Source organism: Vanellus vanellus (assembly GCF_965231255.1).
Source record: "Vanellus vanellus genome assembly, chromosome: 7".
Lineage (NCBI taxonomy): Eukaryota > Metazoa > Chordata > Aves > Charadriiformes > Charadriidae > Vanellus > Vanellus vanellus.
The window spans coordinates 35,959,294-35,986,449 of NC_138912.1; the positions used below are offsets into that span (position 1 = coordinate 35,959,294).

Consider the following 27,156-nt stretch of genomic DNA (forward strand, 5'->3'; position numbering starts at 1 on the left):
TATTTTGCCCCGTAACAGAAACCTTGCCTTAACCAACCAGCTACCAATAACACTAAAAAGAACGTTCTTCAGCATTTACCTGAAACTTCATAATCAACTAGCAACTAATTAAATTAGCAACATTTACAGCTCTTAGTGCTAATGCTAGTATTATCAGCAAAAAGAAGTTCTTTAGGTAAAGAAAGTTCTGTACAAGAATCTACAGAAACAGTGAGAGTGATTAATTATAATGGGTACTGACTGTTCTGCACAGACAGTCAGGGTGAACTCCAACTGCAACAGACCGCTGACAGACAAGAATGTGATTGTCAATTAGATTTCCTGCTACTTCCAATTCTATGTAGTGAGTATGAAAAGACTAAAAAAGTTCCAGAAGACTTTTTTGTTCTTTACTTGCAGTTTACAAAGGCCGACTACAAGAATACTTCTTCCTAACCTGCAATGCAGAAAATAATTTTTCTCCAAGACTCAGAATAGCAGGCTTTACTAGAGACTTGAGAAAGTCAGCTACCAACTCTAAGTACATCAACTCACAAAAAAATGGTTAGACAGTGAATAAACCTGATGAATAAAATTAACATTGCTTCTAACACTATTAAGAAATTGAGCAAATACAAGATGACTATGTTGTTATTCAGAAGAAACCTGGAACACTGCTGAAAACCTTCCTATTAACTTGCAGGAAGGGGGAGGGAGAAATCGACAGTTTTAAAAAAGCACACTTGAGAACAAACTAACACTTTGAAAAATAGGGAACCAATAGCCTTTAAATGCTTATCTGCCTCTCTGCAAATATGTAACCATGTAGATTGACTGTATCCATTTGCAATGTTGCTATGGTTCGCCTCCATTTAATACATGATACTTCATGTAAGCAACCTGCATTAGCACTCTGGAGAACCGGAGAGATTCAGAATGAGGTATCTGCAAACCTTCTACACTAAAAATCCTTCTCAAATACTTACACTGTGTATTTTTAACAGCAAGCAAGCCACTAAGGAAGAAAAGGAACTCTTCTTTGAGAATCTGAGATTGCTACTGCAGATTATGAACGCACACTCTAAACATTTAAATACCCAGAAAAGATGATTCTTACATGAATGCAGCTGGTGTCTAACATGAGAAAAAAAAATCATAAAACACGTTGTTTGAAAAGGACTTCCACATAACATTTGGATCGGACTTGTCCTTAAAAGTAAGACCAACACCACATCGGGTCAGTCATAAGTTTTGTCTATCTAAGACCTGAAAACCTCCAAGGACAGAAATTTCATTGCACCTCTGTTCTAGTGTTGTACTACACTTTCAATAAACCCCCACCCACACCATGCCCTACCCGAACTTCTCCTGCTGCAACTTCAGGCCATTGCCCTTTGTTGTACTGTCTCTAACAAGCAGAGTCTGGCACCATTGCCTCTGTAACCATCTCTGAAGAAGCTGTAGGTTTCTATTCAATTGCCCCTTGGCCTCCACCTCCTCCGGTTAAACAAACCCTCAACCTCTCGCTTTCCTCACAGGTCACCTGCTCTAGGTCTCTGGCCATCCTGAGAGCCCTCTGTTGCCCAGAAATCTTTTCCCCAGCATTTCTGAATTTAGCATGGCCTATTTTGGAAAGCATACAGTGAGGACCTCCCTGTTTCCAAAAGACACATTCTCAGATTTTTTCCATCTTTTTGGCATTCTTGTTATAATCAAGACATCATCTTTCTTTAATGTTTGGCATACTACCATTGAGTATTATTTATTTCACCATGAATACTTCCTCAGAGATCTGCTTCACAGCATTTCCTGAAATCTAGCCTCCCCTTCCTAAAAAACAAGCATATCCCCCAAAAAAAAAAAAAAAAGGCTCCAGGAAATCTAAGAATAAAAATAGGTCTATTACTTGTAGCCATCTTCTAGAATAGATCACTAAACACTTCTGACTTCCAACCTAGCAATCAGTTTCAGGAAATTATTTCAAGCCTCTCTCAACACCAAGAATAAAGTTACTGGGAAAACACTAATAATCTGATCTAAGAAATGCTAACTTGTAGCTTCAGTTCAGGAAGTAAGTTACAAAATTGATTCAGGATTAAAAAAAAAAACAACAACCAAACAACAACAAAACAAAAACTCAAAACCAAACAAAACCCACAACAAAAAACAAGCCTTTGAAACATCTACAGTGTCTCCCAAACGTTTGTGTTGATTAGGAGGGGCATCACACTGTTTACTGCCTAACCTACCTGTCAAACTCCGAGTATTCCATGAGAGAAGCGTGCTTGCTGCTTTATATTGCTCTGGAAGGGTGAAGGTTTCTGTAGGGAATTTTTTGCACAACACCCAAGGCACTCACCTTCTAATCTGCTGCCTGATGCTGTCTACCTTTTAATTTTTAATTCCTGACAGCAATTATAAAGGAGCATGAGTGATGGACAGTTGAGTATTCCTGCACAAAACTCCATGACGAAGGCTCTAAATTTGATGGATGTATTATTTACACTTCGTTCGCAATCTACGGAATTGCTACAAGACGACTCTAGCTGCAGTTGTTTAATAGCACTGGGTGAACTGAAGAGATTATGTGGTGTTCCCATCAACTGCGAGTCAAAATAAAGCCCACAACAGACAAAACTGCCTTCAGACATGACCTTGTGCAGTGGAGGCAAGTGATGGGATTATGGTAGAAAACAGTAGCTGGGGTCCCCAGAAAGTAAGGAGAAGCAGAAATATTTATTCGACGTATAATGTATTCAACGCCACTTCTCCAAATCCGGCCAGGAATGGCAGGGCTGAGAGACTTACTGAGATCTGACATGAACAAAATGACCACAAGCATGTCATTTATGATTTCACAAGACTCAATTTTACTATGTTAACAGATTTATAATCCATACTTAAATACATATGCATACACAAATCCTACTGAATTATGCACACACGCCCCCCATCAAGATCTGTTGCATCACTTCCAAATCTAACAGTTCATCGTTACTAAGGAGGGAACCAGGAAGGTTTGGAACTAGGTCATGTCTGGAAGAAAGGAATCTGGGTGAGACAGTATGAAAATCTTAAACAGAGCAGACTTTGGACTGGTTAGCTGTATATAGTTGAAAATATTATTGGCAGGGAGGGAGACCATAGAATTTTATGATTATGATATAACATGTTACGACAATTATGAATTTTATTATAAAACATTTTAAAAAGTATTCCATGCAAAAATGAAAACTGTGGAAGATGCTTTTTGTAAATTCAAGTTAGAAAACAACAAAAAATGTTAACTATGAAGAACTGAGAGCGATCTAAAACTGAAGAATAAGAAGTTACTGCAAGTCTTCAGATCTAAGGAAATCCTTAATGAAACTGGATTCACATTGAAGACTTAAAACAAAAACGTCCTCATAGACTATGGAATACAGTATTAACTCTTAAGCACTAATGGCGTGTGAAATAAAGTTACTCAGTCCACAGTTCTTTTCGGGAGGCAGATCATGCTCTGACGTGTAAACAATAAAAAAATAAACCATTAGAAGAGTGGCAAATCCCAAAGAATTCAGAACATTTAGACTGTAGGAAAAAAAAACAGTAAGTACATCTGACCAACTGGCTCGAGGAAGCATCAGAAAAAGCCATTGCTGCTAGGTTAAGAACTAAAATGTTCCTATTACAATGAATTTATAAAATAGATAAAGACTTAAGACTGTTGTAAAGCAGATGTCATCTCCAACGCGCTATCCTGTTCTAAAAGGCAACAGGGCAAAAGGATTCTTTGAATGCTGAATGGCAAAGGAAATAATTGTTAAACTGATGTCTGAGACATACAAAGTTAATCAAGGACCAATGCAACAAGCAGAGCATGCTTATCATAATTCCCAAAAGAATGCAAAACACCAATAGTGTCAGGGTTTGTAGGCACAAGACCACAAAAAAAAACATTATGACAACACTTATGGAAAAAACATTGCCACAGAAGCTCTGGAAAATACATTCAAAATAATCACCCAAAAGGTTACAGAGCTGTAAGTGAAAGGCAGACTACAGAATTGCAAATGAAAGGTCCTTAATATTACAGAGGTTAAGGCACTCAAAGACCGTGCAAGAAAGTCACAGCTGAAATGAAGGCAGTGGTTTTGACATGGGCACACAGATAAAAACTCTCCAAGTTAGAGTCTACTTCAGTTAAAAATATCTAGTACAAAAAGCAGTAGTAGTTCCCTGATCATTTTATCAGCTTAAGGAAGGGCTGTCATTACGAATGGACTCTAGTGAACGGGACCAGGGCAGTGATTCTTAAGATCTTAAGAGAAAATATATTAAAATGGATAGATAAAGGTTTATATGCACATTGGAAAGTCGTGAGTCATTTCTTAAAGTAGCATCAAGTGAAGAGAAGCAGTGAAGATTTATCACAAAGTGTCACATATGATGAACACAGAAGGGCAATTCTACTGAAAATAGAGAAGAAAAAAAAAAAAAAACGAAAAAACCCAAAACAAACCCACTCAACAAAAACAGTCTCTGGAAACACACATACATGTAGATTTATTATACCGACTGGAAAAAAAACAACAAACACTTACTGTACACTATTATGCTATCATCCTCACTTCCCCTATAGGAGTAAAAAACTGATTTCACCAAGGGCTTGTGGAAATTGAAGAAACTAAGGCAAGAGTGGTGTTCCTACTTTAAGGAAGGCTTACGCAAGTGTCCTCTGCTCCAGAATCACACTGCAAGTAAAACTGGCTTCACATGGCAAATTCATTATCATGGGAGCAAGATTTAGAATTCACAAGAGAGCCTCTCTTTTCCAGTTTCTTCTGTAAATGCCACCTAAACCGAGAGACCCTTCCCTCGTCTCCCTCCTCTCTCCCCATGTAACTAGCTGGAGCAAAACCACATATGTCAAATACGTGCTGGCAGCAGAAATGTATTTACTATCCTAATTCCGGAGGAATACATCAACCAAAAATACATCAAATTGAAAACTGTAAAAATAAAGTTATTAGCTTATTAATCAACATATTTTATATTAATGCTGTGTTTTAAATGTTATTCTTAGTAACTTTTATCTTGAGAAGGAGGAGAATTTTTGGAGACTGTGCGTTTAAGGACCAGTACCCTAGACATTGAGTCTGCACTGGGCACCCTGGAGCACTGAACAAAGCCCCTGGGAACAGTGCACTAAAGAGGAGCTTTTTCTCAGTACCTTGGATGATCACTAAGTGCAACAGCATTTTAAAGCAAGCAAATGTGCAGTTAAAGGCATCTTAAGTCCCACACTGTGTTTATTATCAACATGGACGTTACTGTTATTAAGAGTAAAGAAAAGCTACTTTTCAGCTATAGGAAATGAAAAAGAGAGGGGCGAAAAGAAACAGCATTATGTTCAGGGTCATTTTTTGATTATCTGGAACACAAAACAAATTTGATGACATTTCTTCCTATTTTTCAGAACATTCTTCACATCTGAAGCAAATCTACGCTTTTAAAGCCAACATTTTTAACACAGTTTCACAGAAGGATTAGAACAGAGCCATACAGGGAAAAAAGTTAGCAGCAGACTAAACTGAATAGAGGTTACCAACTCTGTAATAGCATAACAGTCACAAGAATGAAGAATTATTGTTTAAGTTACAGTCTGAAAAACATCATGCAATTATAAAAAAAAAGTATTTTAGGCTAAGTCATGCAAACAGCCTCAGAATTTTTCTTACTTAATGTTTCTTTCCCCTCTTAGCTCTTACAGTAATGTTGAAAAGTTTCTTACAAGCAGTTCCACGTCTGTTTCACATCTGAGCTGTACACCAATTTTCCAAGTTCACCAATTCCAGAAGCTTGCATACGCAAGCCTCACTACAGTTTTTCTATCAAATGTTTTGAGGAGGATTTTTTTTTTTTTTTAATATTTTGCAGTGAAAAGACTCAGTCCTCTTTAGCAGTCTTTGGGCTTCACAAGCAAGGGCAAAAAACATGAAACACTAATCAGATTCAAATAGCAAATATCTTTAAATCTCATCCTGAGGGTGATGAATGAGCAGTGGAAAATATTTATTAAAAATACTTGTCTTTTTAAATTAGTGAAAACTTTTGATTTTGCACGTACCACAGAATGAGTGAGATTCATCCAACTTATTTTAGCTACCCCCAAATAAATCATCTAGAATAAAGACGGTCATATTGGTATCTTTTATACTACAAGAGGAGTAAGGAGCTTCAACAGCTGATTCATCCTATCTGATCTGAAGATGTATCTTAGGAAAAGTCAATCAAGTCTCTAGAGGCGCTTCTCTCTCCCCATTTTGGCTGAGATGACGTACCAAATTTGAGAGGATAAAATAAGTACCAAACGTCACAGTGGGCACAAGAAAACAGACCACGAAGCCTTTTTATGTTTCCTCCTTGGTGGGTGTCTTTTGGGTGAGGGTGTAACGTTCTTCAACTGGAGAACACAAACAACCCCTACTGCAAAAGACTCATACAGTGGACAAAGGAAACAGTCAGTCATTTTGCACGAGCTGTTGCGACAATCCTGCAAACTGTATTTGAAAAGGGCAAGTGAAGCATCCAGGAAAATACAAAGTCATTAGCTTGTACACATAGGCATGCAAGACATGGAGATAAAAGGAAAAGGTAAATAAAAGGCAGAAGATGGAAGGACGCCTGTATCAGACAATATTAATATCTTTATTGCTAAGACAAGTTACCTTTTCCCAGAGAAAAGCAATGCAGTAGATTTAGTCCAACCTGCAGAATCATTTAATAAAGTACCATACAAGAAACCTCTGTTTCAGGTGGAGTAGATCAGTATTAGTGTGGAAGCTATACGACTGATCACACTGAAAGGGCTATAAAGTGAGAGGAGACTCTGGAAGGTGGCCAAAATGACCATCTTGGGACCAACAAATACATACACTCATCAGTGACACTGGCAAACAGTACAGTTAATATAATTAATATATTAATGTAATGAATCATTATTTAATTTAATATATTAATTTAATATATTAATTTGAGAACGGTTACGTTTCTTTTTCATTCCAAATACAACTTCATTACTATTCCTAAACTAAAAGTTAAGCCGTATCCCTTATGTGAATTACAAGGTATTTAATAATTCTGATTGTAAGAAGCTATGGACAATGGTTTGCTCTAATTCCGTCAGCACTATCAGCACTACTGGAGTAAAAAAGCATGGACTCAAAACTCCAGCGATGCAGAGAAAGACACCTCCACTAGGTTCCTTAAGACAGTTAAACTACTTATCATCTGTGCCTCCACCCTTTTCCTTGTTTTTTACAAGATCCTTAGATCTAAATAACTAGAGGATTTATATATATATGTATATATACTTAGATATGTATATACTATATCATTATACTTTGACACGAAAGCAGAACTGTAGACAAAATTTACAATAAGTACAGGCTCTTTATTATATCAACAGATACATGCCATAATATAAATTGTTTCCTTAAATTTAACTGCTGCAGATTCTGGCAGGCAGTAAAATAATAGAGCAGACTTTGATATTTAAAAATACAGTACAAGGTTACTCTTCCACTTCTGAAGGGGAAATACCTCAGGTTTTTATAAACAGCGTTTCTAAAGGTCTCATTTTGCTTTCATGTAACAGTACACAAACCCTATCAAAATGCAAGGTTCTGCATACTTCAATCTAATCAACAGCGCCAGACATTAGGAAAGACAGAGAAGTACCAGTACTACCATTTTCACAGTCTTAACCATACCAGAATACAGCCTGAACCTCTACCACCTTTGTACTTGTAAAATCAAGACAGGAAGTGCTGATTTAAACAATTGCCTGCACGAAGCATACAGACCACAGGACTGAACACTCTGTTCTCCAGTGGGCCCTAAAAGTTTCATACAGACCCTGGGGCACACATTTCCAGGGCATGATTCTCCACGCTGACTTCCAATCATCCACAGTAGGGAGCCGTCTGGAATGCTCTTTCCTACCCACATACACACGTGCCCCTCCCACTGAAACCTGAGATCAAGAGGGGACACGGTCCCCTACATGCCCTGTGACATAGAGCAAGGACCCCGTCAGCGTGCTCACTCAGACCAGGAGCGGGGAAGCATTCCTGCACTCCACAGTTAGTTGTAGCCGCGTGTACTTAGACAATATTACATAGGAATTCTGTACAGACAGCGGCAGTCTCCAAATGAACTATCCTCACGATCAGATCATGTATTCTCTTCCTGCAGTCTTCTCTTACTTTCCAAACTGATCCAACGGACACCAGCCTCCTCTAATATGCGACCTTGGCATATGTCTAAAGCAGGCTGATCCAGTGACCCGAATCAAGCAGCTATTTTGTAACATAACTGTATACGATCACACAATCACAACGTCATAATGCATACATACACAGAGCACAAATCAAGGCTGCAAAGACTTTAGTTCTGGTATTACCTAAATTCTAAGAGCTCAACTCCACAACGTAAATGGTGCTCTTACGGGGCATTGTTACTTTGCTTGAGGTATTCTTCTTGTTGGGGGAAAAGGAAGGGGCAAAATGGAGGAACGGCATACCATAAGCCTGAGGAAGCTGACACTCCATTTTACGGTGCTGCAGAGATCCGTTCAGCTGTCAACACCTCGTATCTAAACATGACTACACAACTTGATCTAAGACATTAGGCACCGGTTTTAATGCTCATTGTATGGCAGTACGATAGCCCACTTTACCATCTCACGTATGTCTGATGCCTTTCAGCTGAAGAGACGAATTCAGTGATCTTATGCTCTTTTCTTGAATATACTGTAATGCGGAGAATTTAACCTCTTCTTTTCTTTTAAATTACCTCAACATATGCACTACAATTTAACCTCAGCCTTTGTCTTAACAAACAGTAAATGTATCTGTTCTTCTTTACGCTCAAGTTCTCTGTCCTGTTACATCCAATTTGCATCCTTCCAATTTCTGGCTCCCTTTCTCTTTCATCTGCATTTTTATTTCTCTGAAATTTCCATGTACGCTATTATTCTATAATTCTATTTTCCCTAACTCTATACTCTCCCTGCAATAATTTTTCTTCAGTAACACATTAGTTTTTCACTAGGCATACAAAGGATGCACTTCACTGCCCTAGGTTTCTCATGGAGGCTAACTTAGGAGCTAACGGCAGCATAAATACACAATTCTCTCCCAGTGAAGTGTCACCTTGCAATCAGCTGGCTCCTGAAAAACCTAGCAGTGATGGAATATTTTGGGTTACACCTGAGGGCTGCAGCCTACCGACATTTCCCTGTAAGCTGAAACAGTTCAAACAAACAAACAACAACAAACCATCGAGCAACCAGAAAGCATTGCATAATTTGATGTCTCTTCATTGCAGATCATATAAATCCAGGTAAGAGTGAAAAGTACGTGTTTCTTTTTTCCACTCCTATTGAGTAACATAAAGACAATGGATTCTTAGGTTTGAAGTACTGCAAAGACATTTGAGCAGATGACACCATGCTTGATGTCCCTTGACACAGGCAAACATTCCAACCAAAACCAGTTTTACGTCTTCCTGTCTTCTGTAGATACAGAGTTAGGTACGTTATACATTACTGTCAAAGCAAGGCAACAGAACAGAAATCAGTGTCAATTCCTAATGTGTTTAAAGACTACCAGTTTCAACAAAGGAGGGCTCAGTTTTTACATACGAATCAAAACTATGCCTTCCTATAATTGCTGCTTCCCTTGGTATTTGTCATAGTACTTTCAGAAGTTACAAAAAAAGGATATCACGTTGAAAAGTTCTCAGATCTTCTCATCAAAACATCAGAAAAGAAGATAAAAACAGGCAAGTCTATTTCAAACCCTTCTCACTATTGTGTCCCTTTTGCCACTTCATTGTGATGTCAGTTCACTCTTGTTTTACACAAAGACAGTTCTGTCCTGGACCGATTTGAACTGATTAAGAAAGAGCTCCAACAAAATTCCTGTCTTTTCTTGTGGTAAAATAAAGTAAGTGTCAGTCAAATATAAGATACTAGAAACTTGTTTAGATTGACAGAGCTAGGATTTAGACTTCTGAGTTCGTGAAGCTAAATCCTATATTCCAGAGATGTACAGACTTGCCAGAAAATTTCTTAACAGCAATTTTTTAACTGCCCAACTATTAGACTTGCAAACCCTGAAAACATGGAAGTCCTGGAAGCTCCAAAGATAATTTTCTTTATTAAGTATATACTATGAAAGGCAAGAGATAGATTTATGTAAACAATAACTGTTGTAAACAACAGAAACCATTTATAGAATAGTGCAGCTACACCCCTGCTGCCAGTACACTTATATTCCAATATAGGATACTCTCTTTATGTATAGAATGAAAAAGGAAATGGACATCACTAACCATTTTAGGAAGATCCAAACTCAGCAAAACTGAAGATATTTGGTGATATTTAACAACTGCTCAAAAGGGGCAAGCACACACAAATTGTGAATCTTTTTCTGAGTTTGCCTTTCATCTGCTTTGAACAGATGTGATAAAGCCAGTAAAACAGAGTGGAAAACTGCTGCCTCATCAGTTACAAGTTTCCAAACGTTTTTACTTGCATTTATTTAAGAATTCTGGTAAAAGTCTTCCATAACTTAAAAAACCTTACATAAATGATGTCATTCAAATAAAATTCTGAAAATTAATTTTGAACCGCATGGTATCATCATAATTGGATAGCATGCTGAAAGGAGATTAGAGACCATATAGTGAATTATTAGTGCATAATTAGTGTATTAGATCAGAGTATCACAGGATTCACTTTAAATGTGGCATATAAAGGAAAGTTTACACTACTACAGAAACTGAGAAGGTAGCTTAGAAATCAGACTTACCGTTCTTGGTCAAATAGTGAACGTTGGTCATCACGCCTTCAGTGTAAGCCCCTGCTTCGTAATTGTCCATCTCACCCGAAACAATGTGAGCTACTCTTGAAGCACGCCCTCGGATTGCACCCGCTGCACGATCTAAGTTGTCTGCATTTTGCTCTCTCAGTGCAATGATACACTTGTTTACATCCTCAAGAATATGGCTTTCTGCAAATAAAACAATGTTTTCTTTTAAGATGGCACCTCTTACACAATCAGACACAATGACATGGAGTTGACTGCATTTTTTTTCGCTGTTGAAATGCACTGGCCAACACAGGCTTGGATAAAAGCCTTACAATGTGAAATTTACACTGAACTTCTCCTGAAATCCTGGAAACCATTTATTGATTCCTAGAATTTAAAGGTACAGTAATACCTATAGAAGCAACAGCAACAATAAAATATTGAGTCAGAAAGTGCTAGAAAACTATGAAAACCACAAAACTTTACATACTCAATGAATATTTGCAGAATGAAGGGAAATTTAAAGGGATTAAAGCTGTTACTTATTGTTGAAATCTTCTTAAGTCACTGTGACAAAAGATTCCGTAATGAGATTAATCTCTGTCAACAAACAATTGCTCCGACAACGGAACTAACTTCTTTTACATCAATGTTTTAGGATGTTCATGCTAAATCAAATTCTTAAGTGAATAGGAAGAGCAGTATTTTTGCCTGGTACTAAAATTATGTTATTTTAGTGACATCATTACAAACATCATTACAAAATGTGTATTGATTACATATTTTCCATACGATTTATGTGTCTTCTCATTTATTGCAATATATTTACTGTATATGTATCTTATTGGTTTACATATGTCGGTGATGTTCAAATAAATATCTGCAAATATATATCCATATACACATACATACAGTATCATTTATCAGTATATTAACACAATTAAACAGCACTGGCTTTCCTGCTACAGTGTGCCTTCTTGCCACACAGTACTTTCCTCCTTCAGCTATCTCTGTCATCTCCTAATGACAGGATTGCTCTTTACTATTATCATGCTTTCATTCCAACAATATTCTCCTCCTCATTAGAATTTTCCTGTTTAGAATTTCTCATCACTTCACAAATTCAAAGCCACATTGAGGAAGTGAAGAAATTCTTGTTTCCTTCATCTCTTCTACAGTATGACACCTGGTTTATTGTTAATTCTAGTTAAATGATTTGCCACAACATATCCAAAGCCTATCCATTTTTACTTTACTAATTAAAACATATACACGTTATAGTCACCTTCTGCCTGGTCCAAATATACATATATTCAAAATTTTACATTTCTGGCACAAAACAGAACACAAAGTTTGGGAATGGGCAGGGAGATGCTGTTAATCTATGTGAAACACATAATGACACAGAACCTCTAAAAGTCAAAAAGTCTCTTAGACACCAGTTCTTGGATGAGAGAGTAAAAGGCTTAAACATGATCCTCCTAGTAAAAAGGTTTAAGAAAAAAACAAACACGCACAAAATCACCCCATTGCTAAAGGGCTGAAAGATGCAATAAAACAGGACTATTCTTCCATAGCACTATTAAAAAAAAAAAACAAACCCACACCAAAAAAACGACAACAGTATATATCACTGTAATTGCTATCTTCTGACTATAGACAACATTTAACATTCACAGGGCTTCTTCAATATTTCATAAACATAAGACAAAGAAACACCTGGGAGCTGAAGAAGCGTATGTTGTATGGTTATCCAAAGTAGCAGCCAGTGGTGCCTTTGCTAAGAAAGGCAGTTGAAATAAGCTAACTCTCTTCCTTACAGATGAAATATGTTTGTATCTGGCAGTCACCTGCAATGCAGGTAGAAATATGAAGTTGCTTTTGCTGTTTCCTCTTGAGAGACTTTTTTTTTTTTTTTTCCTTTTTTTTAAATGGCGGTAATTGCCCTCTGCAGAGATAAATTGAGCTGCTTGACACACTTCAACACTAAAAGGGGCCAAACAGTACAGAGGAGACACTTATCTCGAACCTTTCGTTGCTATTTCACTCAGCTCTATGTGATGTAATCACCTCACTGAAGGGACTTGGATTTGTATTTGTGTAAGACAGCCGGAAAAGAGAAATTGTTATAACGCACATAAATACAAGACGAGCATGGCATATTAGAATTTCCAAGTCACACATGCATAATGTGAACATTTAAAAAGAACAAAGATTTGGCTAGAGGAAAGCACAAGGAGAAAATGGTTGCTTAAAGACTGATGGAAGCAACTGTTTGGTTGACACGGTCAGAAATGAAACTGTAGACAAATGCGGAAAGATGCCAGGCAAAGAATTATACAATCCTTCTTCTAAAATTATTAGCCTTCTGTCTTTCTGAATATTCATTTTTCTCAATATTTTTCAAATGGCAGTACGATAGCTGTGTTTCGGTTTAACAAACCATTTTTTGATACTCAAATACACAGTAACAGGAAAAAGATCATCAGCAGGAAGGACAGAGATGAAGGAGAAAATACTGGTACTGAGTAATTAAGACTGGTCATAAAACCAAAGGGTAACAGAGCTGAGTAAGAATTCAGATCAAGCTAGAAGACAGTACCAGTAATGTATGCTAGTATTACCATCTATACCCCCGAGACTGAAGGGCATATTCCATTTTGGGGGGCAAAGTAACGTAAATATAAAATTTAACTTATGGTATAGAGGGTAATACCATAAAATATAATGCAAAAGAGAGTATGTTTATGGTTTTAAAGCTTAAACACTTCTTAAAAGCTTCCATATTAGTTTTGTTATTGAATTTCTTTTCCTATGCAGATCTAAAATGTGCTTTGTCTCTCAGACAACGTGCTACAAGAATATCAGAAATGCAAGATGTGAAGGCTACAGATTTGCTCTATCTTCAGAACTACCACTGTGAAACTGCTCTTGTGCTAAGCCATGACATAATGTAGAGCTTACATGTTTCTTGTTAACTCACATGAATGCCATTCAGGATGTCAGTATTAAATTATATTTTATGTTATACAGTAAGTCGGACAATCATGGTAATTCAGACAGAGAAAACACACCATGAGGTAATCCTGAATTACTAACTGTGTCTGGCATGAGTATCTTGGGATTCTACCTATGCAAAAATTCTGAATTCTGATTCGGTTCATGAAACTGCTACACCACAGAATGCTTCTGTGAATATGGAATGTCCATATCCTTTCAGTACAGGTCACCAATCTCCAAGGTCAGCAGAAAAAGAAAAGTTTAACAGTGGTGACTTTGTTAGTGGTGACTGTTCAGTCTGTGCGTGTTTTTTAACTACACCCATGGACTACCATCTACATGGAAGAAGATGGGCAACGAGAGGACTGGCAACCATTTCAGCTCCACCCATGTCAAACGCAACACCTGAAACTCTTAAAGCATGCCGTAAATGACTAGATGCGCCAAGAGGTTCCAGGGATTACCCTGTGCTGTACAGGTTCGTGGCGTTTCTTCATTTTTTCAGGCACCTCTCCCTGTGAGCTTTCCACAGGGAGAGGCTTCCAAACAATCCAGTTTGTGAACATGCAGGAGGCTGAAAAAGGCTGAAGCGCTGAAGGAAAAGAGAGCTGACATGCACAGAATGCAGGAGAAATGACTAACAAAATCCCACTTCTGCTGCCATAGGTATGTCTAAAATGAAGTAATATAGATCACCATTAGAAATAATTACAGAAGGGGATAGCGCAACCTCCACTTTAAAGACCTTTGTGTGAAGAACACACTGCCTTTTAACTGTTCAGCAAAGACAACAACTAAAGGGATTAGTCCTGTGTAAATAGAAAGGTAGGGCTCTTCTGATAGCTACCAAGTGAAATTTCCATAATGGAAAAACATAGTTAACTAGTTATCTTGTGTGATATGAATCGCAAGTAAATTTCCAAAAAAAAAAAATACTGCATGTGGCCTAAGGGAAATACTATCTGAACGGAACACACCATGGAAAGCTCCCAGTTTCGAAACCCTTCTAACAGATGTCAAAACCGCCACTTTCATGGAGAAAGATAAAGCAAACTTGAGGCCAGATGCTCAATGGAAACGCTATTAGACCTGTACGTTGTGGCCTGAGATCCCAATTAGCTGCTTTGTTCCAAACTGATAAGAACACTTTTAAGTCATTTTAGAATCTAACTATCAAAGCCCGTAATAATATCAGGGAGTGTAAATTAGAAAGTGACACATCCTTCCAGATACTGTGTTTCAAAGAAAAAGATGGAGACATATTCTATGAACTGTCTAATGCCCATCCACCTTGTACTAGAAACGATGTGCAACATCTGTTCTTGCCACATCCATACATTGTGACATGTAAGGGATCAGTTGAGAAGTTGACAAATGCCGTACTTACGTCAAAAACTCACAAGCTTTTGTCAGCATGACAGAACGCACACACAATAAGCGCAGTCCAGAAACATAAATGACCTCATCCCCACACACGGGTACTATACAGCAGTAGCCTTTCTAAATATCCACAGCCAACACACAGTCTCTCACAATGTTCCGAAGCTCTTCCCAGATTAGGTACTTCACGATCAATAAAACGTTGCTTAACATAATTTTCCAAAGGCACAAACCAGCTGCTACATTTGCCTTACCACATCTAATGGAAAAGGAAAGAAACCAGCACTGATCACAGTCCAGCTGAGATTGTTTTAACCTGTACCCTTCTCAGCGATGCTTCCTCCTCTTAACAAACTGCATTAGATCAACTTATGATTTCCATCCAAGTATGCTACTTTCCAATGCAGAAAAGAAAGATTAGGATGATGTACTATCTCTTTGTCATGATTCAGAGTGTCTACTATAGGAGTTAACTGTAACAGTGGATTGACAGATGTTTAAGACTGCCACGGTCACCATAGCAATTACCACAAGCGGTGCACTGTACCTTCTGATTTTCCTTTGGGATCTTGGTGTTAGCTGTACTGGCCAAAAACTGTAGCTCAGCTGAGCTAACCACTGGATAATAAAGCTGTCTTTAACAAAGCCATGACTCAGACTGCCTCTGGGACAAAATCAATAGCTCCTCTTTTGCATGTCATCTGAAGAAAAAGACAAGTGATGCCCTTCCACTCCACTTAGCACTGATAAGGCCTCAGCTGAAGCCCTTTTTATTAAATTTTCTTGAACTGAGCAGAGAAACTTGTGGAATAAATGCAAACATTACAGAAGAAAGAAAAAGAATTATTAGAAATTTAAGAAATATAGTATAAGAAGAAGCACTAGAAAACTCAGTTTGTTTGATCTCCTGAAGACAAGATGGAAAATAAAACATACTTTCCTGCAAGCCCTAAACCATAAAATTAGATGTGGAAATTTATGCAGCGATAGTTCAGCCTGACCAAAATGATTTCTTTTATCATCTGTTGGCATGATAAAATGGGAAGCAAAGAAACTTTGTACAAAAAATAAAGTTCCTTTCAGACCACTCCGGCTCCCTGGACATGGTACCTTATAGTGCTACTCAGAAAAGGATTGAAAGTTTTCCAATAATGGTACTACCTAGTATGGCAAAAGACATACTCTCATAGAATCATAATGCTTTGATGAAACCCCCACAAGATATCTGAAAGTAAGTAATTAATAATATCCACACTTAGATTTAACAATTTCTGGTGCCATAGTTAAGAGAAAAAGACCACTAAGGAGAAGGCGCAAGTCCCAGTATACAATTCCCTGTCATCACTCCTCCTGTATTCAGACAAAGTAAGAAGTTGCCTTTTATTCCCACCTTTTTCCTACATACCAAAGTTCAGAGAACATTCAAGGCTATATCTCTATGAGTAATCTTATGAAAGAGATTTTCTTGGCACTTGGGGCTCTTTTAATATAATATCTACATTCTACAAGCACGATAATGTCTTAGTCACTATTCAAAAAAGAAATCACTGGTAATTACTTAATGTTCAAGGCCCCTGGCAACTTCAATAGAAGAATTTTTAAATGAAAAAGAAATGGAGAAAAAGAATTACTCAGAACAAGGAAAACAAGTATCATTTCTTCTCTGATTGTATTAACTAAACCTATTTTATCTGCCAAAACTAAGAAACTAGATGATAATTCCTAATATTATTTGCTGCTAACCTAGCTGACAACATTGTCATTCTGTATCAGACCAAGAGTGGTATGGAGTGGCAAGGTTCACAATGACCTGGTATTCACTCAAACACAGGCATGGTGCTTCCAAAACACTCAGTTTTAGTCACATACAGCTATAATTTAAAATGCATATAAACATCTATTTTTATGTCCACCTTAAAAAAAAAAAGACAAGGAGGAAGATCCAGAAAGCTACAGGCTAAGGCTTCACGCCTCGGTTCCTGGAAAAGTTACGAACAAGACCTGATGGAAGGCATTTCCAGGCACATGAAGGTCAGGAAGACGATTAGGAACAAACAGCATTGATTTACCAAGGGCAAATCAAGCATGGCCAAACTGACTGTGTTTAGTGATGAAAGACTGGCTCTGTGGATGAGGGGAGCGCACTGGTTACTGCTTACTTCAAGAACATTTTTGACAGTCTCCCACAGCATCCTTACATAAAAACTAGAGAGAGAGCATCTGGGTGGGTGAACAAGAAGGTGGATGAAGCAGTGGTCAGACCATCAGGCTCACAGAGAAGTGCTCAGTAGTTCAAGGTCAAACCAGAGGCTAGTTAGGACAGCTGCTCTTCAGGAGGGGTCAATGCTGAGGCTGATACCGTTTAACTTCTTCATTAACACCTCAGGCAATGACACAGAACACACCCTCAGCAAGTCTGGAGGTGACGTCGACTTGGCAGACTCTACAGAGGACAGGGCTGCCGTTCAGAGCAACAATGACAAGCTGAACAAATGTGCCAACAGGCAATCGGTCAGAAGTTGAAGAAAAGGAAACTTAGGACTTGATGTAAAAAAAAAAAAAAAAAATCTTCATTATGAGCATGGTGAAACACTTTAACAAACTGCACATAGAGACCAGAAATGAACTGATGTAGAGAAACGGGTGCAGATGCTTTTGTTTTCAGGTGCTAGATAAAATAAAGTACTATTACTTTAAAATAATGCTGAGATGGTTGCCCACAACTACAATCTCTTCCTGAATGGGGAACCACAAGAGATCAAATTTGCAAGACTGCATACACGAAAACCCTCCTGAATTAACAGGTATGCCTCAAGCTAATGGGTACTAGGCTGCAAGGTCCAATTTTCCTGAAAGAACATGCTTAGGAAGTGTGCCAGAGAGTTCCCGGAAAGAGTGAACTAACCTGGAGAAAGGTAAAATCAAGAGTGTCCAGTGTCACGGGACATAAGCACAAAAATACGGTGGCTATCTCGAACAGTGAGCTGGAGGCTGCATGACAAAATCTACAAGACAACAAAAGAATAGAGGTGGAAAATAAAGACGACTGTAGGCAGAGAAAATAAGGGATGGCATAACGGCACCCCCCTAGGCCAGGTACTGAAAGTTCTTCAGGACCTATCACTATCTGTGCAGGTCCCTATAGATGACTTTTGAAGAAACAGAGAAGCAACACTTTAAATTGAATAATAAATTTCTTGTTTATGTTTTTAGAAACTTCAACTTGTGGTCTGAAACTAACTTCAGTTCTGTTCACAGAAAATGCAAACTGAAGTGTGTATTTCTTTTGGATTTCACCTTAGGGTGAACAAAGTATTGATCGAGTTGGCAGCCTCTTCTTAAGGTTCATTTTCATTCACATATGCACGAATGATTCTAAGATGCTAGCATTTAAACTCAAGAAAGCCCCCAAACCCCACCACCACATTGCCACCAAAAAAGAATCTCAAAAAATAAGAATGTTTCTTAAAATGAGTGTCTATTAATTACAGAGTTGGCAGCCCAAAACGATCAGTTTAATTGGCTAATGAAGGTTTCAGATTACAGAAAATTTCTCTCCCTGCATGAGTGAGAACCTTATAGCAATATTAATCCTTTCCAGAGTTTTATTTCTTTCCCTCATTCATTTTAACATGATTACAATAAGATCTGGTTGGTTTGAGATGCTAACTGCTTGCGCTTCATTCCTTGCCCTCAACTTCTTGGCCACAAAACTCATCCTACAGACAGGTTCCTGGATTGTCAGATTCCCTATTCAGCATCCAGACGTATTCCAGGATCTTGGGGAAAAGAAGGAAGCAGAGTCTTAAATTCTCAGCGTGTTCAAGTCTCTCTTCTTTCTGAGAGCTATACATGAGCCAGGCTCTGAGATCTCTGAAAAAGAGGAAATACACTGCAAAAGCATAAAGGCCATCTTGATATCTAGGTAAGGATCTGGAGAGAAGAAAGGTAGAGAGAAAGTAGACCAGAAGCGTGGATACCTGGATGGGCAAGAGACGCCAGAAAAAGCAAAAATGTAAGCATACCCCCCTGGGCGGGAGTCATTTCTGTATCTACATACTTCAATTCTCTCCTCGGCTACAAGACCAAGGAAAATCTTTCCTCCAAAAACACGCAGGGGTGACACGAACTCAGACAGTTGCCCCTAGCCTCTTCATTTAGCCTAGTCATCTTCAACGTACCCTTCTTACATCAACTGAGAGAAACTATACATTTTAGGGACAAGCCACCTCATCCTTTACATACACATGCTTAGCTCAAGTTTTGATTCTAAAAATTACAGGAAATGGCTCATACTCCCATTATCCGTGATAATGTACATGGCAACAGAGAATTTTTTATGTATTAATACTCTGTAATATGATGCTGACTCTGTAGGACGGGAAGGAAAAAATAATGACTTCAAGATGGTAGCTGGACATGAAAGACGACAGTGAGGGAGAAGAAATATAGCATTCTTGTTTAATCCTTGAAAATCACCGTAGCCACAAATCACGTCTGCAATATGCACCCCCATTCCAAACTGCTACTAACTTCCAGAATGTACACAGCAAATCTTACTCAGCCTAGCTATATCAGAGCTACGAGCCTAGGCAACCATAAGTATTTGCTCCTAAAAGAGCATTTTCTTCACCAAACTAGCTATAACTGACATACAGTAAAATTTTACAAAAACTGTAATTTACCTTTTTAAAACCCAAATTAAACAACTTCAGCTTCTTGAAGTACAATGGAATAAACCCCTTCAACTTTAATTTGACCACGGTAACTCCTGGTAACACTGACTAGAAGGCCATTTGGCCAGGACCGGGAGACTAGGTAGCCCTGGACTAACTAGGCAGCCTTTCTTTGTCTCACCTACTGCAGACAAACTGATACTTCAACGTTATGTTGAATTCCCATGATACATGTACATCTCTAATATCTGATCACAAATGTGGGCACTGACAAATGGCCCCCCCTTCCTCTTCTATAGCAAGTGGTATTTCAATGGACATGCATTATAGACCCAACTTTGCTAAACTGCTCCCAAAAAGTGACTCCACCATTTAAGTACACTTACACCTAATACAGTCAGTGCTTCCAGACAGATCCAAGAAGACGAGTTAATCAGCATACGTCTCTTGTAACGTTTTTTACAAATTTAAGTTCTAGTGAACACAGCATGCTGGAAGAACACTGTCAAGTAACCTTAACTCTGCATTAATAGGTTAATTGAATCTGGCTGGTGAATGAGAGATAACAGTCAAAATGAAACAGGTGAGGATTACTGTGAGGATAATGAGGTTCACCAGAATAATGAAGGGTTGCTCAGAGAGGTTATGAAATCTCTGTTCTCAAGTCTGAATTCAGTGCTGGCCCAGCTGCGAGCAGTAGGATGGACTAGACCTTGAGGTCCCTTCCTACCAGGATGATTTTATGACTCTGAAATAGAGGGGAAAAAAAGAGTAAGAACTGCCAGCCAAAAAGAGCATGGGTAAGGCTGACATATGCAGGCTCCACAAATTACTAAAATATGCCTTCTCTGCATCCGCAAGTCATTTTACAGATTTGGTCACAAAATTCTTCAGAACATTTGCCACCGTCAGCCTTAACTTGGAATTTTCTTCTCAGTTTGTTGTCTTAGATGTTAGTATTACTTTTCACACTTCCCTTTAGCTCCTGGATAATGGAGAATTATTTGCCTTACAAAATCATGTCATATTTCCTTGGTATGTGGCATCCAGTTCATAAAACACACAGGAAAGCTATTTTCTTTATACTCAGTCTGGGCCTGTTCCCTTCGCATTTACACAGCAATGCATAATCAAAGCATTTATTATAGTCCTCAGAACATTCCCTCTGAAAACATACAGGACACAGTTTCCCTTTCTGTTATGGAATAAGGGGTGGAATGTCCTGGTTTGTGGTGAAACAGAACCAATTTTCTGTTCAATAATTTCACTTTGCAGCTAAGCCTCTTCTAACAAAGTGAACTCTCTAACAGCATATTGTCTAGACACCGTTCACTCTCCAATTGTTAAGACCTATGTTTACGGTATGCAGAGAGGCTCTTGCTTATACTTCTTGCTGTAACACCAAGGCCAGCTCACTTTTTTATTATTATTTTTATTTATTTTTTATTTGCCCTGTTGGAGAGTCGGAAGAGGAAAAGCACAGAGGGGTCCCACCCGTGGGGAGGAGCAGACAGGACAGGTGACCCAAAACTGACCAACAGGGTATTCCATCCCATCTGCCTCATGCTCAGTATAAAAGCTGAGGGATCAAAGGTTAGCCCTTCTTCTTCAATGGCCAGCATCCGAGGAGGACTCTCTCTGTTCGTCTGCCTTTGATCTCAATGCGTGCACTCCTGAATTCAGATCCAGAATCCAGTTCCCATACATCACTGAATCCAGTCTGGGACTTCCCTAGCGTCAGTCGGTGACAGGATCATCATTCTGGAATCTTGATACTGTTTTGTATATATTGTATATATTTAATTATTTTATTATCTTATTATTTTATTAATATTTTAATTAAAGTAGTTTAGCTTCTTCTAAACTCGTCTCTTTCTCTCCCTCCTCTCCCTGGAGAGAGGTCAGGGGAGCATCTGTCACTCATTTCAGTGGCGAGTCCAGCCCAAGCCACACCACCTTTATAAACCTCAGGTAAAAATTCTGGGAGGCTTCTTTTTTCCAATAGATGAACTACGAAAAGGCAGAGTTGCGACTTTTCTTTGGGATTTTTTTTTTTCTTTTTTTCTTCATTCCCATCAGCTCTTCAGCAGTCTATTAGGACCATCTGTGGGAGAATTCTTAACTGCAAGAGAGGATTCTCCTTCAGCATACGAGCAGAGGACTATGCCAGACACAAAATGCTCCACAAGCCTTTGGTCTTTTATACCCCACTTGCCCCTTCTCAAGGCAAAGTTGCTTACTCTGATGAATTAAAGCAGATAGAGGCTTAAAAACAACAACAAAAAAAGTTGTATTCTCAGTGCTATGAGAGTAAAGATTCAATTTTCCGTATCACTTGCTCTGCCAGACAAGAAGAGCTGAAGTCTGCAGTTCTATTGCCTTAGGTGAATTATGACTTGGCCCTAAACAAGGCATAAATAAATCTGTTTTCTGCCCTTCTATGGCCGGGAAGTGAAAAATTTATTGTTGCTTTCTAAATTCTGCATTCAAAATCCAAATCTAGCTAAAATATTATCTAACTTCATGAAAATATCTCTTAAAAACTCAGGAAGGCCTTGATAAGTAATAAATCCTGAAGTCTAAAATGGCAAAAGCAATGTTTTCTAAATAAGGGATTACATAAAGGAATCAGTTTATGCCAGGAACTACCTCGAGGTTTTCACTGAGCTCCAGTCTTACCTCAGTGGAAATGGTTGTTTTTTGAACAGTGAAATAACTAGCCAGATTACAGGGAAATAGTTCGTAACATCCACCTTAGAAATCAATGCATAGCTGATATCCCAGTTCATTTCTGGGCAGATGCTATAGAATGAAGAGCTGGCAATCTTCCTTGATTGGACCAAACAGCATGAAAGAAATTTGCAATTACTAGGGAATACTCAAAGTCTTTCTTTGGATCAGCTGGAGGATTTGGTCAATTTATCACCTTAAGAAAGATTTAATTTCCTCTGGGGGTGGGGGAGGATTAACAAATATGAAAATTTATCATCTATTTCCTTCTGCTAGATTAGTGGTGTACAACTGGAGACCTTTTGCATTACCTGTTTTACAATGCGTGCAACAAAGCAGACCATATTATGTTAAATGGTAGCTATTTCATTTATGTCTATAAAATATTGTCAAAAGATAATAGCCATCTGCCACTCTTAGATAACTGTTCAGGTGAAAACACTGACTTTATGATAATATTCTCCTGTAACAGCTTTGTATCTGCTATATTGAACATCTGATGAACACCTAGTAATTCTGTTTGACATAACAGCCAACCCACAGAAAGGGCAAAAGTTAACAGATGGAAAATATTTAATTGACAAGAGATAATTTGAGGTTGGAAACTCCGAAGTCTCCCTACAAAAATGCTAAATTCTAAGCTATGATAGAAGTTTTCCATTTCCCTGGTGGAAGCATTATACCCATCTTCGAATTGTATTGTTTACTGTTGAAAACAGTCACCTCTAAGGTATCAAACTTGCAGAAGGAAAAGCCGCCTTTTCATTAGATTGGTTTTCCCACTAAAGCATAAGCTGGTATCATTTTAAGGGTCAACACCCCAGCAACACAGTTAGTGTGGCACACCTTTCCTCTGTTTATTGTGCAGGAAGCTGTATAAGCTCACACAGCTGTACAGGTTATCTGCATAAGGCTGTACAGTACAGTAAAAGTACACAAAATGACTGGAAAAGTAGGATACTGGCCAACGTAGTTCGCAATTATGAAACAAAAGCTAATCGATAAAGAAGAATGAAGTAATGAAGCAAAATAATATTTTAATTAAGCTAATATTTAGGGTTTTAAAACCCTAAAAAAATATTTTAATTAAGCTAATAAAAAAATAATATTTTAACTAAGCTAATATTTAGGGTTTTAAAAAGTGAAACAGGGAAGAATTTACCTTCCAACAGTCTCGCACTGCTAAGAGAGAGAAAATTCAAACAAGTACCCACGGTGTAAGTGTTTAACATTTGATTTGACATTCCAAACAAAATCAATGCAATTTTAAAGGAACAAGAAAAGGCCTCCCGGCCCATCAGCTTATTATTCTTTTAATATTAAACCTCCCTGGTCATACCATCTAAGCATACTATCTCGAAGGCGTTCAGCAGTATTACCTTAACAACCGTGCCTGGAAGGCCATCCCTACATATTTAAGCATGTCTGTGTGAAAAACAGAGTCGCAACATCTGCTCTGGTTTTGCTTTCCTTTAGTTTTTGGCTGCAGGTTTTTTTCCCATCATTTTCTTCAGATAAAACATTAAATTCACCTTCCATTACTACGCTTACTTCAAAATCTACTTTGTAAGAACAGAAATCTGTGGTGATGTTCATGACAAGGTATTAAACGGACTGGTACAAAAAATTGATACATTTGGTAAAGGCCATGGTATTATAGCTGCAATTTTGTAAGTATGTTCATAAGGAAATTGAAGGTTGTTGCTCAAAGATACACACACAATGCCACATGCATAACAAGCAAAACGTACCCTCAAACAGAAAAAAATGAAGTATACATGTGTATGCATATATACACATACGTATATAGAAGATATATCCTGGAATTAAGAGACTACTCAAGAGTACACCTTCTGCACTTACAGGATGATTACAGTCAGAAATAATGCCAAGAAAACAGTAAACCAAATTTATAAGTCGTTGTCTGTATTTTGATTCCCTAGAAAATGTAGCACTTTAGCCAACTGTGGAGGAACATTGTCTTTATGTGTGCCTTATTGTAGTCAGGTTCCAGAATAACTCAATTACTGGTTTTATAATCTGCATACAAATGATGGACAACTTTTGTTGCTGTTCTTTGGGGGGAGGAGTTTTCTTTTGGGCTTTTTTGGGGATTTGGAGGGGGTAAGGTTTGGGGGTTGGTTTAAGTTTTTTTTTTTTTTTTTTTTTTTTACACTACCACACACCACATTTCTGGGACAAAATTTAAGGTATCTTCTAAACTTATTGGCAATGGAAGTTTAGACACATAAGAAAGACTTTGCATGACCCATGAATTCCATTAGGCACTTTCCTCGATTTTGCATTCCCCCCTCTCCCACCGCTTCCCCCGATGTGCTAAGGAATCCCAGGCTTTGTGGAGAACAGGCACGTGCTGTATCCAGCTGCTGCAGGTTCCAAAGGGTGCCTTCAGATCATCAAGAAAACAAACAGTAGAACACTGGTAAGGTTATCAAGTTCACAAGGGGTATATCTTAAAATCAGCTTTTGCTCTTCTTGTGCATGTATGTATGTCTGTTTTCCCAAGTTCCATTTTTAAAAACAATGTGGTTTTGACATGCTGCACACTAGCCTGGCTGGCTATCTTCCAGTAGTAAAAGCACATGCCAGAAGTTTCAGAACTACAACACAACCGTGCACTTAGGACCTGCTCTCCCAGATGAAGGTTTTGCATCATATCCTAGAAACCAGAAAGTCTAGCATTCTGCACCACAGGAGCATTGTCACTTTAAACTCTGAGTGCCACTGATCAAAAATCTTCCTTTATCATTTGGTTGTGTTTCTTTAGATATCATTTCTTAGAACACTTCTGTATGTTTTCAGTAGACCTCATTACAAAAAGCAAGCAAATCAATTCCTGTAAAGCTGCACAAAACCATTAAAAGCTACTGCCACAGCTGCAGCTGGAAAGCTGTTAGGAAATAAACACACAAAAAATTAATCCCAATCTGCATCAAACCCATGCATTGTAGACCATGCTCCAAAGGCTGCCAAATTTGAACTCAGCCAGATCAAATGTAAAGTGAATTCCAAATGCAGCCTTCAAAACTCTGAAGAAGAGGCCAGCAGTTTGCAAAGCTTGTGATGAGAAATATTGCAGACAACCTGGTCTCAGCACCAACTTACTGAAATTCAGTAAAAAGTGACCAGGAATTCCGTATGAAATCTTAGTTGGGGGATGGAAAATTTAAATAATCCAAACGACTAAGTCCTATGCTGAACTGCACTACCTAGCTCCTTAGTCCTGCCTATTTACCAAAGGACTGCACATGTTTTCTGATTTGCTTTTATCCTCTACAGCTATGCAAGAAATTCACTGCAAAAAATGTTCCCATAGTCTTAGTAATAGCAACAGAAAATCTTGAATTAGAAAATGCCAATTTGAAATAGCAGGTTTTCACAGGACAACACTTGCCAAAATGGTTTCCCAAAATCAGCATGTGATATATGGTCCAAATCAGTGGCTAGGATGTAACACACCTAAACAAGTGGTCCTAGTGCATCAATTATCCATTTAGGACAAGAGGAAATGGCCTCAAGTTGCACCAGGGGAGGTTTAGAATGGATATTATGAAAAAGTTCTTCACTGAAAGGGTTATCAAGCATTGGAACAGGCTGCCCAGGGAAGCGGTGGAGTCGCCATCCCTGGAGGTATTTAAAAGACAGGTAGACGTGGTGCTGAGGGACACAGTTTTTTGGTGGTTTTGGCAGTGTTAGGTTGATGGTTGGACTTGATGATCTTAAAGGTCCCTTCCAACGTAGACAATTCTATGATTCAATGACCTGAGGAGTATAACACCATTATAATGGTTGCCCTTCAGTTTAAGCAATCAGTGTTACAAGAGTAACTTGCATTCAGGTCAGACTGTCACAGACTGTCTGCTACTTTTCGGGCAAGGATATGGATACCAAAAGGAGGTAGGAAGCAACACTAGATTTTCAGTTAAAACAAAATGGATACAACGAGCATCAACAAATTTCCAGGAATAAGACATTCATCTAAAGGAAACTGTCACTAGTTGTGACATGCAACACATTAAGTTCTATTAACCTTGATAACAGACAAAGAAAGACTGATTGCTATGGTGATAACTTTTAAGGAGTTTTGTGGTAATCAGTGGAAACAAACTAATCATATACAATATTTCACTGTTGAGCAAACTGGCAGGAACTTTTATATAAAATAGAACAGAGAAAGATCCAAGTATGATGTAATTAAGAGAATTCAAAATAGCTTTGTCGAGTAGAAAGCTGCATATCACAATCTGAAGATTTTAAAGGCACCAGCAAACAGTTGGATGAGTGATTCCTTTGGTAACTACAGACCGCATTTCCAAAAGGCTTTCAAAAATGGTCTTGCAGCTACTATTCCTGGACAATTCTTGAAATGCCATGGGAATAAGATGATAGGTTTTCTTAAGTGTTACTTACTTATTACAAAACAGATAACAAGGGATAGAACTAAGCAGACGGTTTTCACAATTACATAAGCCAGCAGTTCCACAGGGACTGGAGCTGAAATTGTGATT

At 38.2% G+C, this 27,156-nt stretch overlaps 1 protein-coding gene across 1 annotated transcript in view; it reads right to left on the reverse strand.

The window, feature by feature from the left end:
* Positions 1 to 27,156, reverse strand: part of CTNNA3 (catenin alpha 3) — a gene marked incomplete at both ends in the record, with an annotated part of 521,829 nt that overhangs the window by 109,287 nt on the left and 385,386 nt on the right. Inside the window, one exon of the mRNA XM_082486059.1 lies at positions 10,842 to 11,042. Within this exon, the coding sequence (XP_082342185.1) occupies positions 10,842 to 11,042 (201 nt within the window). The remainder of the gene's footprint in view (positions 1 to 10,841; positions 11,043 to 27,156) is intronic.